Source organism: Conger conger, chromosome 8 (assembly GCF_963514075.1).
Source record: "Conger conger chromosome 8, fConCon1.1, whole genome shotgun sequence".
In the NCBI taxonomy this organism is placed as follows: domain Eukaryota; kingdom Metazoa; phylum Chordata; class Actinopteri; order Anguilliformes; family Congridae; genus Conger; species Conger conger.
The window spans coordinates 57,832,533-57,851,022 of NC_083767.1; the positions used below are offsets into that span (position 1 = coordinate 57,832,533).

The 18,490-nt window shown below is 45.4% G+C and overlaps 1 protein-coding gene across 1 annotated transcript in view; it reads right to left on the bottom strand.

Moving 5' to 3' along the window:
• Positions 1–11,328, bottom strand: part of ablim2 (actin binding LIM protein family, member 2) — an 83,641-nt gene extending 72,313 nt beyond the window's left edge. The window contains exons 1-2 of the mRNA XM_061252868.1: positions 11,043–11,328; positions 146–289 (exon numbers count right to left, since the gene is read on the bottom strand). Of these exons, the coding sequence (XP_061108852.1) occupies positions 146–289; positions 11,043–11,058 (160 nt within the window). The 5' untranslated portion in view covers positions 11,059–11,328. The remainder of the gene's footprint in view (positions 1–145; positions 290–11,042) is intronic.
• Positions 11,329–18,490: the final 7,162 nt, after the last annotated feature.

The following is an 18,490-nucleotide window of genomic DNA, read 5'->3' on the forward strand; positions in this document are numbered from 1 at the left end:
GAGAGAGGGGGGGATTTCGCCTTTTATCCACGGTCCTGAGGGCAGTAGGGCGAGGCTTTGGCCTTTGATCTACGACCCCGGGGGGCGGTAAGGCGAGGCTTTGGCCTTTAAGCGTGGCCCTGAGAGTGGAGAGGCGGGGCCCTACCTTTGCAGACGAAGCACTTGATGTGGAAGTGTTTGTTCTGCACGCGCAGAACCTCCCCCTTGCAGGCCTTTCCACAGTTCTGGCACGGGATGGAGCTGGCCTGCTTCTGATCCAATGGGCTGTGGACAGCCTGCTGGTGGAAGACTGCAGAAAAACAGAGAGAGAGAGAGAGAGAGAGAGAGGAAGAGAGAGGGAGGGAGAGAGAGCGTGATAGAGAAAGAGGGAGAGAGAGAGTAAACCAGCTGTACTCATACACACATATGCACATACAAACACAGGCAAGCAGATACACACTCACATGCTAGCAGAAACACACACGCACACACACGCAGGTACACACACACACACACAACTGTTTGCGAGTGGTTTGCATGCTAACACAAACAAATATGCAAATCTGTAAAATCGTGATATGCAGATGTAACCAAATCGAGGATGAACAACACCAGCCATCTTCAACACAAAGGCGTCATTGTATCCGTTTTCATAAATGACTGGAAGTATGCATTGACTTACTGTAATTCTCTGAACATTTACAGTATTATCTGTACTTTCAGTCTTGTTTCTGAAGGCAATCACTGCAAACACAGCCAGAGTTCAGGCCAGGACGACCACTCAGAATACAACTCTGAGGCCTCTGTGGCCTTTTATTATCGGATATAAATACAGTTTTTGTTGAGTCTTGGGAGCGACTACATCACAAATACAGATTAATCACTACAACACCCTGGCCTGTGATTTAGTGACTCCCTTCGCCAAAAAAATAAAAAATAAAACCAGCAGAAAGCCCCATCCTGTACAGATGCAGACCTGGGAACGACTTTGTGGCCATTCATGAGACTTGGCTGTTTACTGTCCATACACTCCATACACTCACGCACGGTATGTCTTTATATAGTTCACAGTAAAAACACGGTATCATCTAACTGCAGATGCTTCACTTGATTGGCCATGAGCTCGTAATCACCCAGCCCCAATCATCTGCTCTCACCCTTCTGACAGGACACGGCCATGACGGGTCAGGCTGTAGTGTAGAGGTTAAGGTACATGACCGGCCTACTGTACCTAAACTACGGGTCAGCCTGTAGTGTAGAGGTTAAGGTACATGACCGGCCTACTGTACCTAAACTACGGGTCAGCCTGTAGTGTAGAGGTTAAGGTACATGACCGGCCTACTGTACCTAAACTACGGGTCAGGCTGTAGTGTAGAGATTAAGGTACATGACCGGCCTACTGTACCTAAACTACGGGTCAGGCTGTAGTGTAGAGGTTAAGGTACATGACCGGCCTACTGTACCTAAACTACGGGTCAGCCTGTAGTGTAGAGGTTAAGGTACATGACCGGCCTACTGTACCTAAACTACGGGTCAGGCTGTAGTGTAGAGATTAAGGTACATGACCGGCCTACTGTACCTAAACTACGGGTCAGGCTGTAGTGTAGAGGTTAAGGTACATGACCGGCCTACTGTACCTAAACTACAGGTCAGGCTGTAGTGTAGAGGTTAAGGTACATGACTGGCCTACTGTACCTAAACTACGGGTCAGCCTGTAGTGTAGAGGCTAAGGTACATGACTGGCCTACTGTACCTAAACTACGGGTCAGGCTGTAGTGTAGAGGCTAAGGTACATGACTGGCCTACTGTACCTAAACTACGGGTCAGCCTGTAGTGTAGAGGTTAAGGTACATGACTGGCCTACTGTACCTAAACTACGGGTCAGCCTGTAGTGTAGAGGTTAAGGTACATGACTGGCCTACTGTACCTAAACTACGGGTCAGCCTGTAGTGTAGAGGTTAAGGTACATGACCGGCCTACTGTACCTAAACTACGGGTCAGGCTGTAGCGTAGAGGTTAAGGTACATGACTGGCCTACTGTACCTAAACTACGGGTCAGGCTGTAGTGTAGAGGTTAAGGTACATGACTGGCCTACTGTACCTAAACTACGGGTCAGTCTGTAGTGTAGAGGTTAAGGTACATGACCGGCCTACTGTACCTAAACTACGGGTCAGCCTGTAGCGTAGAGGTTAAGGTACATGACTGGGATCCACACAGCTGTTGGGCCCTTGAGCCTTTAACTCCACATTGCTCCAGGGGGGATTGTCCCCTGCTTAGTCTAACCAACTGTAAGTCACTTTGGATAAAAAAAAGAATAGGGGAAGCAAAGCCTCCTGGGAAGATCAATGATCCAGTTTAAAGTGTATCTATCATCAAGCAAGAAACACAAATATAATTTAAACAGAGACATTAAATGGAGTATAATTTAAGACATTAAACGTAGTATAATTTAAGACATTAAACAGAGTGTATTTCTCTGAGCCCAGTGTGCTTCACCGTCTCTCATTTCAGGCTAGTCCCTGTGAAGAGGTCTGGGTAAGGAATCTCATAACACAAATATAATATCAGTACAAACATTGCTTTGAAAGAGAATTGCATTTTCGGTTTTGTACAAAGTGACACATTTTACCTTGACTTAGTTTTAACCTGAAATGAGAGTGAGCGAAAATAGCTGAGTTGGCACTGGAAACGATCACTGAAATGCTCACACAACTGACCCATTCTGCACAGAGAAAATCAGAAAGCAACATGAACCAAGTGTTATTACTGGAGCTCACAGAATTTATTCCTCTCTGCACCACAAAATGGGACACTTTTATGAGACTGAGCAGCCTGCCTGAAGGTAAAAATGCCAGCAGGCCTGAACAAAATCAACACGCTTCCCAATCCAAGGACAACATCCCCGTTTTCCCAATTTCCCTCTTTCCCTGGGCACTCGGCCTGAAAGATAAGGGTTTGAGGGGCGTGAGACGCATGCATTTCCTCAAAAGAAAACAGCGCTTTGCTTTACTTTGGACGACCGACCAGCAATGGGTAGCAGAACATAAACCTGATTATGAAAATGATGTTTCTGGTGGAGTCGCGTCCGTCGTTTCTAGACCAGTTTGTAGATTACAATCTATGGCATAATGAACTCTGGGAATTGTTTCATAGGAAAGCACGAGTTGGACAAATGCAATCAAAACAGTGAGAGGACTGCAATGAGAAGGACAAACAGAGGCAACGCTCCAGCTGGGAGCTAATACTTTAATAACATCTGCGTGTATTCGGTGCCAGAGCATGTTATCAATCAAGACAAGAATTTTTGAGAAAAATATTATCCTCATAAAGGAATCGGGGGGACATCAAAAGCGTACATTTTATTTGAAACATGTGGTTGACTGAAGGTCTGCCAAAGAGGCGCACTCTGTGTCGTCAGCCAGAGGGGTGAGGCGCTCAGTCCTAAACAGAACCAGCCAGCAGAGCGCTGTTGTGCACCTGATCGGGAGCCTGTGTCACTTCCTGTCTGTACATACAAATTGGACCTGATGTCTCTGAACATGTCTGTACATAAGTACATATGGATTTTGCCTTGATATGTCTGCCTTTCTGATTTCCCGTCTCTACATAAGCAACTGAGCCTGAACATGTCACTTCCTGTCTGTACATATGTACCAGGCCTGACTGTACAGAAGGATTGGCTCTGATATATCGTTCAACAGATCGCTCACTGGAAGATAAGCAAAGCCTCCTAGTTACATGAAACTAGTTGCCAGGGCCCACCGGTGGAGCCATGAGTAATTATGTTTCTGAATTGGAAAAACTTTTATCAAATGCCCTTTCCTATTTGTGACCTTAGCAGTGCTGTTTCTTTCTCATTTCTGTGTGCACCCCTACATTTGCAGCAGTGAATGAAAAACGTAACCCATTTTATAGAAGGACTCTTCGTAAGGAGGTTTGGTTAACTACAATGGAGTTCTCTGACATCACAACAGATTGCAATGGCAGACAGTTCTGCCTCAGGTTTGGCTCCTCAAACTAAACGGTTATAAACCACTGTGAGCTGTTTCTCGTATCACAGTGTGGTGCAATGCAGTCAGAATCAAACTAAGTGCTCCTGCTTTTGATTAAATACAAAACAGACAGCAGAAAATAAAAAACCCAATCTAAAACATACACTGCACGCACTCCTCTAACTTCTCTTTAAAGATTTAAGATGTATTTTTGTATACAGTGAGTTCCATAATGGTTGAGACAAAAACACCATGTAGAAATGACAGAACTTTTTGTACCCCCACCCCTCTCCCCCGACACACTATAACTTTTGGGACATATTAATGGTATACAAATGAACATTTTAGTTGTGTTTAGTCACATATCCTTTGCATGTAATTACTGTTAAGTCTGTGACTCGTTGACATCACCAGTGTCTTCTCTGGTCATGCTCTGCCATCTTGAGCTCCTGCTTGTTTTGGGGGGTAGGTGGAAGTTCTCGTCAACATTTCAACCGCCTGTTCGATTGGATTCAGTTCAGGTGAATGACTCCAGCTTTTGGCTTTGAGAAAGTGCTCTGTTGCTTTAGCTGTATGTCTGGGATCCTTATCTTGCTGCGGAATGAAAATGAAGTGCCGTCCAATCAGTTTGGAAGCATTTGCTTGCACTTGAGCAGATAAGATGCTTCTGTACACTTCAGAGCTAATTATGTTGCTCCTATCAGCAGTTACATCATCGATGAAGACAATGAGCCAGTACCTTCGGCAGACACACATGCTCTTTTAGGTACACACTTCTTAGCAAAATGTAACATAGCCATCCTGTTTTTGCAGTGGTTTGCATCTTTGACTGTATACTCTGTGGCTCTGTTCATGAAGTCTTCTGTAGACAGTAGCCACTGACACACACCTGCCTCCTGAAGAGTGTTTCTGATCTGTTGGACATGTGTTTGGGGGTTTTTCTTCATCACAGTGAGAATTCTTCAGTCATCAACAGCAGAGGACTTCCTTGACCTACCAGGCCCTTTGAGCTCACCAGGGATCTCTTTCTTCTTAATGATGTTCAAAACAGTTGGATTTCGGTAAGCCTAAGGTTTGGCCTATGTCTAGGACTTAAGACAAACGTTTTTTTATTGGAACATTTTATTGGAACTCTGGTACCAATAAAATGCCAGTTAGTGTTCCATTAATTGTGAATAGCAGCGCTAAGGATAATCGGTAATTTTCATAAGAGAGTGCTCAGCCCGTTACTGGCTAAAGAAAATGAATGGAACCTTGACAAAGATTATAAATCCTTTTTACAAGGGGAAAAGACTTGTCTGCCTCAATGTGATGATTAAAGAGGCCTGGCAACTAGAATTTATCCATCTAAAAAAGTGATTTTGACATGATGTCATGCTGAAACATTTCACGACAGATGACAAAAACATACTGCATCTCGTTTTATGGAGTTAGGACCTGAGTCGTAAAAAGCTCAAGAAGTGTCGTAAAGTGCCACGCTAGCGCTACCGAGCGGTGTTGCACCATCATTCGCTATGCTGTGCCTTCTCCTGTTGACATACTGCCATGTCTAATAAAAGTATCTCTGTATTAACCAGGTGAGTCCCACTTATATTAAAATGTCTTTTTCAAGAGGGACCTGACCTCAGTTGTGATCTTGAGTGACACTAAAAATGAAACTCTGTGATTTGTGGGGGTTTACACACATTTACACCTGATGCCAATGCTTTTGACCCTTCCGGTCCTTGCTTCATTACGGTTCTGTGTAACAACCTGCTATGAAGCCAAATCCGTCGACCGAGCAGAGTTCAACAGTAGCTATGGAAGGCTGTGAACACTGTTAAACTTGTCCTGCAGATCATTTCTACCTTTAGTCAAATTTACATCCTTTCCGAGGATCCCTGGAGTCAGCAGATAAACAGTAAAAAAAAAAAACCACCCGTACCAAACAGCACACACACAGAGACCAGTCAGCTAATGCTATCAGCACCACCAATGTCTGCAATGCAAGTCCTCAAAGACAGCATGGATAGAATCACTATGTGCTTTTGTACCCAATCATTCCAATAATGCGCACGCTCGCTAGACTAACCTACCCGGCTGCACTCATCACCTAGTTGGTATGTCTGCGGCACATGAACCGCACGCTCAGGATTTTTGCAGAAGGGGTTCAGTTTAAGCCCTGCTCTTAGCTGCAGCTGCAGAGGGCCACCCAGAATCAGAGGCACGACCTTCAGGTCAAGCAGCAGGGCTCTTCCTTACCAACCGATCCCACCTCATCCCTCGGCTCACTGCAGCCATGCGCGGCGTGACATAAGAGTCGGGGTGGGTCGGTCTTTAAAAAGAACAAACGCGGTGATTCATGAACAGCTGGAGAGAGAGAGAGAGAGTGAGAGTGAGAGTGAGAGAGAGGGAGAGAGAGGGTGAGAGAGGGTGAGAGAGAGAGAGGGAGTGAGAGAGAGAAAGAGAGAAAGAGGGAGATGGAGAGAGAGGGAGAGAGAAAGAGAGAAAGAAGGAGATGGAGAGAGAGAGGGAGAGAGAGAAAGAGAGGGAGAGAGAGAGGGAGATGGAGAGAGAGAGACAGCGAGAGAGAGAGAGAGTGAGAGAGAGAGAGAGAGAGAGAGGGGGGGGTATGGAGATTGAGAGAGGCTCACTAAGTGGCAGGCAGACTACGTCAAAGAGAGACAGCGGGAGAAAGAGTGAGAGTGTCTGGCATCCGCTGTCTTGTGCTCAGGATTGTTGCGTAACCGCACAGTGCGTCCCCGCCCTGCGTCTCATGACCCTCATCCAGAGAGACAGGGACACACTGCACTCCACTGTGGCCGCGGTGCCAGAGCACGAAAGCACACACAGCTCGAAGGATGTATTTACAAAAGCATGAAAGCCCCCATTTTCCCATCAAACAAAATCTCGTTTCGCAACTGAACGATGCGTCGCATGAGAGCATACTCAATCCAGCCGCCACACCCGCTGTCCCCCCAGCCTCAGGACCCAGCCAACATTTCATAGTTGTTTTCACAATATGAAATCACACTTTTATGCATGTGCTCAATTTGCCTTAGGAAACATAACAAAATCATTAGCTTTGAAACCAGGGTAATAAAATCAGCTTAATAATGGGCTGAGCTCGTGAAAGGCCCAGACTCGGAACAACACAGATAGCACACTGCTACACTGTCATGCACGAGAGCAGCACAATGGTTTGAGTTTGCAAATGAACGGTTCAGAGAGAGAAACAGCCCACAAAAGCACAGCAAATATGAAAGGTAGGCTCTGGGTCACAGAGAGCTTCGTATTTCAGCATTCAGTACTAATATATCACTTTAGCCTGTGCTGAACAAGAGCAACGGAGATTTAGCCTCCTAGCCACCTGTTTTCAAAGAGATAATGACACAGCAGAAAAGGTGTGTGTGTGTGTGTGTGTGTGTGTGTCAACAATTCTATGGTATTCTGCTCTTATCCAGTGCGCCCTATTGGACAATGCAAACACAAGTGTTAAGAGGTAGACACCATGCACTATATTTGTCAGAACATGTGTTCAGACTAGATTGGAGTGTATGCACACAGTCCATAATTGTGTTTGTGAGCGTGTGTACTGGGCACGTGTAGTTAGTACACGTGCCTGAGAACCTGTATCATTTTCAATCACAGAAAATAAGGGAAACCATGTTGGTCACTGGCTCAGGATAAATATGGTAACCTAGTAACCTAAGGACGGACACTCAGGACTGTGAGGGGATGCTGGAGCCAGGCAGCCCTCTGCGGCCTGTCAAATATGTGTCAGCTGTTTTTCCTCCGTATAAACTGTTGTTAAACTACAAAGAAATGATACGATTTTTTCCCCCCAACACGGCTCCCAGATTAATTTCCTTTTGTTGGTTGCTGCTCCCCGTGGGCCAGAAGCAGGAATGCTGGGTAATGAATACTGATTCCCTCATAATAGGAAGCAGTAAAAAAGAATGTGGTTCAGCATTTTCGGAACGAGGCCGTGGACTCGGACAAAGGCCCTGGTCTGCGGAATCAAATCAACAGCGAGCCGCATGTGTCCGTTTCAATTAATTAATCTTTCAACCTCTCTCTCTCCGTCCCCAACTCTGTTTTCATTTATTACTGATGCTTTTTGCGCTTATATTTGCTATTCCTGTTTTAGTCTTTAGCCAAATATCGTCAATAACACTGTGAGTCTGAAGCACACCTCCTAGTGTGGAGCAGAGTATCTGTCACAGCCCATCCAACACACATACTAGCATAGCCTAGTGGCATACAGACTCATTCTGGGACCCAGCTCATATGCTCTTGGGCCCTGACCCATAGATATTCTGCTATAAAGCAACGTTGTCCGTATACTGAGTTCCAGTCCCAAACTATGAGAGGGAAATGCACGTTGGCATCACGATTTAGTCCAGTGCAGGAAACGCATTGAACCTGAACCACAAGTGTGCCTGTGTAATGCGCTGAATGAAAGCCTTTGCCACAGATGGAATGTGGAAATTGCAGTAATTACCCTCCTTCCCCCCCCTCCCCGCCTCCCCACCTCCCCTTCTCAGCCAAACTGTACACAGATGGCAGGACGGTGACTCCGCCCCCTCACCTCAAGAGCAGTAATTACACGAGGCTAATCACAAGGTCGCCGTCTGAGAGGAAACGGCAGGTAACGGTGTCATGTGCTCCACAGACTGCCCCCTTCCAGGTAACGTCTCACGTGTGTCACAGACTGCCCTCTTCCAGGTAACGTCATCACAGACTGCCCTCTTCCAGGTAACACCGCCACAGACTGCCCTCTTCCAGGTAACGTCATCACAGACTGCCCTCTTCCAGGTAACACCGCCACAGACTGCCCTCTTCCAGGTAACGTCATCACAGACTGCCCTCTTCCAGGTAACACCGCCACAGACTGCCCTCTTCCAGGTAACACCGCCACAGACTGCCCTCTTCCAGGTAACGTCTCACGTGTGTCACAGACTGCCCTCTTCCAGGTAACATAGTCACAGACTGCCCTCTTCCAGGTAACGTCATCAGAGACTGTCCTCTTCCAGGTAACACTGCCAGACTGCCCTCTTCCAGGTAACATAGTCACAGACTGCCCTCTTCCAGGTAACGTCATCAGAGACTGTCCTCTTCCAGGTAACACCGCCACAGACTGCCCTCTTCCAGGTAACGTCATCATAGACTGTCCTCTTCCAGGTAACACCGCCAGACTGCCCTCTTCCAGGTAACATAGTCACAGACTGCCCTCTTCCAGGTAACGTCATCAGAGACTGCCCTCTTCCAGGTAACACCGCCACAGACTGCCCTCTTCCAGGTAACGTCATCACAAACTGCCCTCTTCCAGGTAACACCACCACAGACTGCCCTCTTCCAGGTAACATCATCACAGACTGTCCTCTTCCAGGTAACGTCATCACAGACTGCCCTCTTCCAGGTAACACCGCCACAGTCTGCCCTCTTCCAGGTAACGTCCTCACATGCACCACAGACTGCCCTCTTCCAGGTGCATCTCACGCACAGTGTCTCAAACCCTCGTTCAGGAGCGCTACCCGTCTCCTGAACCACGCCCCGTTCCTCCCGTATCCACGGGTAACACTACAAAAAAATGTGGCCACCTCACGTAGGAGCCACCAGCAGCCTGCACTTCAGTGGCCCCCCCCTCCGCCCCCCCCCGCCCTCTCAGCACCAGCAGCCCTGAGATAAAAACGCCAAAAGTAAACCTCCACGCAGGGCAGGGAAAGGGGCATTAGAGCAGGGGAAGTGGAGCCCTGCAGGATCCCCGAGGTGCATTAGACAGAGGGCTGGAGAGATAAGGCCCGAGCTGCATTATTCAGGAGCGAGCGCGGTCACGTGTAAAACACATCCTCCTCGGCTGGTTTACCGCGGCCACGGGGGTGAGCGCTGTCGCTCTGGCTGGCCTGCGCTCTCCGCTGACCGTTGCATCACTTTGAGGGTACAGTGCCCTTGCGCCTGTGTGTGTGTGTGTGTGTTTGTCTGGGGCGTGGGGGGGGGGTTCCGCCAGGGCCTCTGTGTGTCATGTGTCCCAAAACAGCCACCCTGCCCAGGATTCTCACACTATAATCCCATTGTCCATACCTCCCAGACAAACGAGGATTCTGGCAGCCATGCCAGACTTAAGGGTACCAAACACAGATATTTATAGCGGTTTCCCTTCCCCCCCCCCGTCCCAGTATACTAGCTCAGCTGGCAAAAACCCCTTCTGGAACACGGTTCAACAACATCACACCAATAACAAGCTGAACCCGCCCTGAGCTCACACCGTGTCCTTTGCGAGTGCCGTCTGCAGAGGGGCACTGTGCCTCCATCTGACACCGCACGTTATCGCCAGACATGCTGAGATTTCAAGACGGGTGGATTTTTGCAGTCTGTTCCAGCAGGTATCCATTGGCAACGCGCCAAGGAACAGGCGCGTTGTTTATTAATGCTAATTATTAGCATGCATTTCATATCGTTTGGGGCCCAAACACAGCATTTGTCCAACACAGAAACGGCCAAAAGCACATATCTTGTTTATTGCAATATTCAGCTAATGTTCCACAGGATGTTTTGTTGGCGATGTTTGTTGTTGTGTCGGTTAAAAGGAAGCTAAGGGAAAAGGCAATACCATTAATCACAATAAAACCGTTCATAATAAACAACACACTGAGGAGTAGCATGAGTTGGTGCTCCAGCAGATTGTAATTGTGTGATTTATTTTGGTAATAAAATCCATTATATTATTAAGGGAAGTAATAAACACGCTCTATTAACAGTTTGTGAAGAATTGTGTATTTGCAGTAGGCATAGTGCATTTTCTTTTGGATTTAAGCGTTTTATACAGCATGTCATTACGACCAGCAATAGCAGGTGCACTTGCAAATACAGGTAACATTTCCTGATATACCTTCCGAAATGTATTCAGCTGTTCTCTGTGGAATTTTCACAAAATACATCGGATTATGTCTTCTAAACTGTAGTCTAAATGTAGCGATTTGCAGGCTTCGATGACCTAGGTAACAGCCTAACTGTTTCATTAGCAAGAAGCTTGTTTCATACTATACCAAACTGTATCATCGCCAAATCAGCTGTCATGCCCGCATTACCTTTTTCCTCTGGCATCGCGGTTTTTTAATGAGTAATTCCGGTGTGTCAATTTTCAGCTGTCGCTTCAGTCACGGTCTGTGCGGTTTGTTTTTTTTAAGTTAAAATCCAAGGTCTTCTTGCAGACACTTCGCAGCGTTGTACATCCTCCGAACGAGTTCGGCGCGGTGCTGCGCGAGGGGAATGCGTGTCCTGGTAGGACGCTCCAAGCGGCAGCGGAGTTTGGATTGTCACTGGAGATACCTTAGGTATGAGCGGCGGGTCATATGACTCCAAATGGCTGTCGGGCACAAGCAGACTCAGTTATAGCTGAGCTATTGCGGCTATCTATTATAAATAGAATCTTCTAGAGACGTGAAAAAATAACACCCTTCTCTGACATCTCCTAGGGCGTTTACCGCACTAGCCCCGCGAGAGGCGCCCGCTTAGTGGAATACCGCTTATCACCATTAACGGGAGAAAACACAGGCTAACGTCATCACAGATTCGAACAGAACAGTTGACTCAATACACACTATAACACGCGAGAAGAATTTATGTGACTCATACAGGAATTAATTTTCTCAGTATGCTCAACGCTCGAACTTATAATGTATATTATAAGCTACCATTATGGGGAAAGAGAAGGATTTTTTCACCAGTGGCTCTTGCACCGGGGAATGCACTTCCTCTTGGTTTTTACCCACTAAAATGATGTAAATAATTTAAGTGTCGTCCATGTCCAGAATGTACTGTAATAGCACACACGCCTTTTGAATAAGTTAAAGCAGATTTAAGCCCGGCTCTAAAATAAAGAAAATACCGGCACTGGAATTTCTGATCATCTGACACTGTCGTGATGAAAAGTACTGGCAACCAACAAACAATATTTTTAATCAATGCATATGCTATAAGTTATTAATAAAAATATATATATAATGGGCATGTGTATGCTAAACCACTCCCCTCCTATAAAACCTATATTTAATATTCGCGGTTCCTAATCCTAGCTTCTGTGCTGTATGATTGTTAAACTGAAGGGTGCTCTATGGAGCTGCCAGGTCCAGCTGGTTGTGGCGAATGGTTTACATTTTATTGTATGCACGCTATTTTCAAGGCTACGTCATTGAGAACTTTTCTAATGCTGGCTCGAAATATGAATTCCGTTATGACAGTCACAGAGGGCATTTATGGGGCTTGAAACCTTTCACACTTCCAAGTTCTTTTAATTAAAACAGTTCTGATGCCTTCTAAAAAAAAAAAAGGCCTCTCTCTGTCTCTCTCTCTCTCTGTCTTCCTCCCTCACCCCCTCTCTCTCATGGTTAGCAGTAAGCAAATAACCAATGAGTCAAACCCAGGCCATGGACCCCCTAGCCACCTGTCAGCTTTGGCAGAGCCATTGTGGCTCAAATATGGCCCTCCTGGGTGACTAGTTTCCATCCAACACACATGAATCTTGTCTATGGGGAATATTTGTGCCCCAGGCTGTTTCATGCCAGTCAGTTCTAAAATAGGAATAAACTCAGATGCAGTGAGCTCTCTGGGCCTGCTGCTCCTCCCTGTCTTTCATTACTACACAAACTGCAACTACACGGACAGCTGCTGGAAAAAATCCCTAAACTTGGCAATCAATAATGAGATATATCAATACATTTTTGGAGGCTGACAAAACTGGCCTGGTATTTCACTCGCAGTCTGTAAACTGTAGACCCAACATTAATGAGAACAACAGAACTGGACAAAGGCTCAAATAAAGGTGAGATGCCCAGCTTGAACCTTTAACCCTTCAACGTGTAAGATCACAAATACGTGATTTGTATTTACAATTATCAATTATCATTACTGTTAATTGGAAAGCAATGGGGTTCTAAAACCCACCAACTAAAAAAAAAAAAAAAAAAGTAATTCCAAAAATCTACTCCCCAAAGGGGTAATAATGACGTAATCATTCACGGCCTCAGATTTTACCCAGCAGGCTTCAGCGGCGGTGACTCCAGCGGCTGCGTTAGGTACTGAGTTTGCGTTTCAACGCCCGCCCGAGTGTCACAATCTGGGAATCCCGTCCGTCTAATTGCAGAGGTTTCATGCACCGCCGCACTTGGCCCCCGGTAACGGGCTGCACGTAACATTAAGACGGGTCTTCATGCTGTACGGGCCTTGCGCACTATTTCTGCTGTGGTGATGAAAGAGAATATTCGCTGAGAACGAGATACTCGCACACTGCAGCTTCACTGAATGTACACACGTATCTCTCCGGGACATAATGTACACACTGCCTGTACGTACAGTGAAGCGGTTTAGTTGAAGCAATTCTGCTTTTTTTAACGGGTAATTATATGCAGTGTTTTTAATTTGATTAATTTCAACAAGATTAACCAAGTAAGAAAACAGAAATGCATACTAGTTGGCACATATGTCAAATTACAATTTGCCTGTGATGCACATCTTTGAAAAAGACAACTGTGTATGCATTAATCACTCCGGCCTCTTTACTCCAGCGCCTCCACAACTTACAACTGCTGTTACCATGGATACAAAAACCCCATGCCCAAGCCTCAGAAGTTCAAAGGCCGGGGCGTGTGCAGTGACTTTTGGTCCAGACACCAGTCGATCACTAGGTTAGTCCACAGATGGGTACAAAGAGCACATGTTTTTCCAATTGGCAGTACACTTAATTCACACATTACTCTGGTGTCAAAACACACACACTGACAGCATAGCCATTCAGACGGAGTCAGACAGTACAGTGATTTGTGGATGTGCCCCACGCCCATGCAAAAAAAAGCTGCCTGTGCATTCTGCAGTTGCCACTTGAACTGAAAACAAGCGTTTTTCTCACATCATCTACAGTCAATAGGCACGTAAAAATTTTAAGAGGCCGTGATTTAAACCTCATTGAAAGCTGCGCCACATTGACTAAATCAAACAACCACTGCAGCAGCGTCTCACGTACCTGCATCTGCTGAAGTGCCATTCATTCTATGGAATTTCCCTATGAAATGAAAGCAATTCATCAGGCAGCGAATTGACTGAAATAGCACTCATTCAAACGGGGGTTAATTATAACAAAGACCCCCCCCCCCCCCCCCCCCCACCCGCTGAATCCGATTTAATTTACTATGCAAAGTTTGGCACCAGCCAGTCTTCCCAGGCAGGCGATAAGCCGAACTAGAAAGAAAAGTGTGAGGTTGCAGCCAGGGGAAGTGTACAAAGCATAAAATCATAATCCAGCATGATGCCATGAAAACAGCAACCATACAAACAGCAAGGCTAGCAATCTGTGTGTTGTTTCACCGTAGTATTTAACTCCTCAGGTTTCACGGGTGAAGTACATTGAGGTAAACAAAGAGCAAACGCCTCTTTTTATACTGTACCTTCGAGTAAGGAAAGAACAGTCGTGAAAAGTATTTGCCCCCTTCCTGCTTTCCTCTATTATTCCATATTTGTCACACGGAACAGTTACAGACCTTTAGACAAAATGGCATATTAGACAAAGGGACCCTAAGTAAACATAAAATTTAATTCCTTTATTTAACGAAAAAAATTATCAAACATGGAAGTCACTCCTGTGCAAAAGTAATTGCCCCCTTAAACTTAATAACCGGCTGCACTACCTTTAGCAGCAATAATTGCAGCCAAACCCTCACTATAATTTGCTGAAACCAATCAGTGTAATAATAGAGAAAAATCAGGAAGGGAAGCAAGTACTTTTTCACGGCACTGTACTTCCCGCAACACCCTCACTGTGTTCCCCTCCTCCGATCCAGCTTGCAGGGGACTCTGTCATGCAACAGTGGCGCGGTGATCAATCACTCTGTAGCTCACTTGTTAATGGGGAAAGCTGGAGGGTCTACCAGACTGGAACCAGTACCGAGGACACAGATGATTGATGGTGGGGGAACACGAGGAACCCTGGTTTTAAATGATGTGGTGTGTATGGACTGTTTCTTTGGGTGATCCACTGAGGGGACTGGGGACTGGGAATAGCAAAGCTTCTTTCAATAGTTGCTGTAGCTTATGTATTCATCAAGACTATCAGCCTCCATGAGTCCAATAGGCCCAACATCTTCTCTATCAGAGTTGATTCTACAAAGAACTTACATACTGCGGGTGGACAATTTCTGAAGCAGACTGAATTCTTACCACAACACTCCCCTAAAGAATCCAAAGAAAAAACATTCACAAACACGCCTTCAGTAGCAGATGCTTCGGTTGTTCTAACGATGAGTCACATTGCAGTGGATCTATGCAGTAATATTACTTGAGGAATGCATTGGCTGAACCGGACTGCCTGATGTGGGCTGAGATCAGTAAGGCCCAGATGAGAGATGCGGACAGGAAGTGATGCGTGCTCAGCTCACAGGGTGACAGAATGTCTCAGCTGACCACACAGGATAAAAACACTCTCATATTCTCCGAAAGACGAGGACAAGCTGGAACAACATAATGTCACGCACGGGGACACATACACAGGCTTTCCAGTGGAGGCAGAGACTCTGAGGCCCCACGAGACCAAGCTTCCCACAGCCATGGCAGCAGTCTAATCAAAATGGCGACTGGCGCAGTGCTGAATGTCTTGTGCACTGTCATTATACTTCATAATGTTCTTACGCGCGACTGTCATCACTCATAGGAGCGCAGTTAGGGTAGGGCCCTGGAGCTGGCGCCTCGAAACAGGAGCCAGCAGATACCGGTGCAATCAATATGGAGCTGGATGAGCTAGAGAAGAGCCGAGGTGTGGAGTGGTAAATTACGAATTAAAGGGGAAACAGCCCATCCCCTGGAGAGCCATATCTGCTTTTAATTGACATTTAAGCACAGTTTGACCTAAAGAAAATTAAGCATTTCTTTTATCTTACAAACTTCAGAGGAGATCTTAATGATAGTAACAGGAAAGGAGAAGTACTGCATGTTTTAACAGGAAGCTGCCATAGCCAGTGCTGGCTTGGTGGAGGAACATTCTCCCTGACAGCAGAAGCGGACCGGAAAAAAGCGTTATTCATCAAAAGCTTTATTAGATTCCTAACAGAGCAGGCTTCACAATTAAATTATACATCTTTTGCCTCATTCAATAACACAGGCCAAACTTGCATTTAGATTGGAAAAACAGGATAAGATGAAATCACTGCTAATATGACTGCTATCCTAGTCTAGCTCTGTTCTTCAGGGTGTGGGGCAAGCTCAGATAAGCTTAGATGTTCCTTTAAGCAGGATGGTCACATTGATGATAAGCAGACAATTAAAACAACTTATGAAATGAAATCCTTTGATGTGCTTATCATTAGGCACCTGAGCAGAAGGCTGTTTTGGCAACAGATACCATTTTAATCTGTTATTTATATTCTCGGAAATCGGCCAAATTATTATGGATACATATTTACATTCACCACAATATTTATAGAGTAAATTATTAACCAAAATAATAATGCTGTCCAGGTTCTTAGACAAGTAGACGTGACCTTGTATCATTCACAGAAAAACAAAAGGATAAAATATTTGATTACTTGTATGTTACTTGGTGGCAATGAGTGCGGTAATGTACGGTACTGTACTGTAAAAAAGGCAGGAGCAGAGGCAGCCATGATGACTCCTGCTACCAACCCAAAATGGAATCTGTCCGGAACCAGCTTCTGCCCCAGCTGGATACCATCTGAAATTTGGTGATGAGCTGTTGCCTGTTTGACATGGTTGCGATCTCATCTCAACCAACTTCTTTGCCAGCTTAACCATCTAAAAACCAGTTTCAATCCAGCTGGGTCATCTTAAAAGCAGGCTGGAACCACACAAGACTTTCCACCAGATGATCTTTGGCTCAGGCACTGTATTTGGCTCAGGCAAGTGTATTCCCCAAAATTAAGAAACGAGAAACACTTACTCTTTCCTGAAATTAATTAAGCTAATGCCGCCCATGGAGCTCTGCCTATTTCAGGCTTGCAGAAGCAGTAAACATCGACTAATGACGGCCATGTTTTAAAAGTATTCTCCATTTTGTGAGCTGCTGTCAGACTGAAGAAGCCCGGGTTCTGGCGGCTCAGGAAGCACATCGCAGACGGCTCATATTCAGCTTCATATTCAGCTTTATATTCAGCTTCATATTCAGCTTCGTATCCAGCTTCGTATCCAGCTTCGTATTCAGCTTCATATTCAGCTTCATATTCAGCTTCATATTCAGCTTTATATTCAACTTCATATTCAGCTTCATATTCAGCTCCGTATTCAGCTTCATATTCAGCTTTATATTCAACTTCATATTCAGCTTAATATTCATCCTCGGCTCATTAATATTACAGGCAATATGTTCCCCGCATCCTCAGTTTCATATTAAAATGACCTGCCTCCCACGGTTGAATTAAAACATTTATCTCTAATGCTGGAGCAGTATCCCACATTTAACATACTCATAATTGTTTTTGTTTTTTTTCAGTTAACCTTTTCGCTAATATACTAATATACTAAAACCAAGTGAAAAGAGATGGTTTGCACAGTCATTCTGACGTGAATAATATAGAGACGCTTGTTTAATGTTGAGATACAAAAGCAAGATTATGTATTTGGAAACTGCTTACAAAACAGCAACCCACATGATTTGAAACATTGATAGTAAAGGGACATTACATTATAACTAGCTGGATATGGTATATGCTGCATATAAATACAACATACAGATTCATTTTTGTTGTCACTGTTTTGTTGCCTATTCTATGGCAAGGCCACAGTCGCAATTACCGCCCCCAAAAAACTCTAACAAATCAATACAAAGAAATGTAGGCCATTGCTATTGTGCATTTTTCACCACAAAGCTTGGAGCAAGGTAGCTTCATCCTGAGGAAATAGAAGAAAAACAAGAAAACCACGAGACGATTCTTGGAAAAAACAAAAAACAAAAGAGAAAGTCTCCAACATTCTCCAACTCCAAAGTTACCACAGAAACCCAGTCATGTGACACAAGCTGTGCTGTCAAAAATGAGATGATGTCACGGTGCACGTCACTGTAGTGCGTTTCCACAATAACGAAGATAGTAATGAAGGATTAATGAGGGTGAATGAAGGTTGTAGCACTGAAGCCTCCAAGCTGTGGATAGGGTGTGGGACAAAGATTTAAGGTACGGTTCAGAATGGATTCAGACCGCACCGCCGGCTACCCACTGCTCTCCCTGACTCTCTCTAACCTCCCCTTCCCCCACCACCTGCCTTCCCCTTCCCCCTCTCAACCCCACCACCTGTCCACCCAGTCCCCAATTTCCCCTGATGTTGCATATCTATTAATGGACCCAATCCCAGCGCTCCTCTCTATCAGCCAATCCTCTCCAAGCCTCAGAGAGAGAAAGAGAGGGGGGGGGGGGGGGTTACTGGAAAATGTGAAGAACAGCGAGATTTCACCTGAGGGCTTCGATGCCCCTGAAACAATTTCTTCATCATCTGCAGCTCTCAGTGTGCTGGGAACAGGACAGTTCTAATTCAATACAGATTG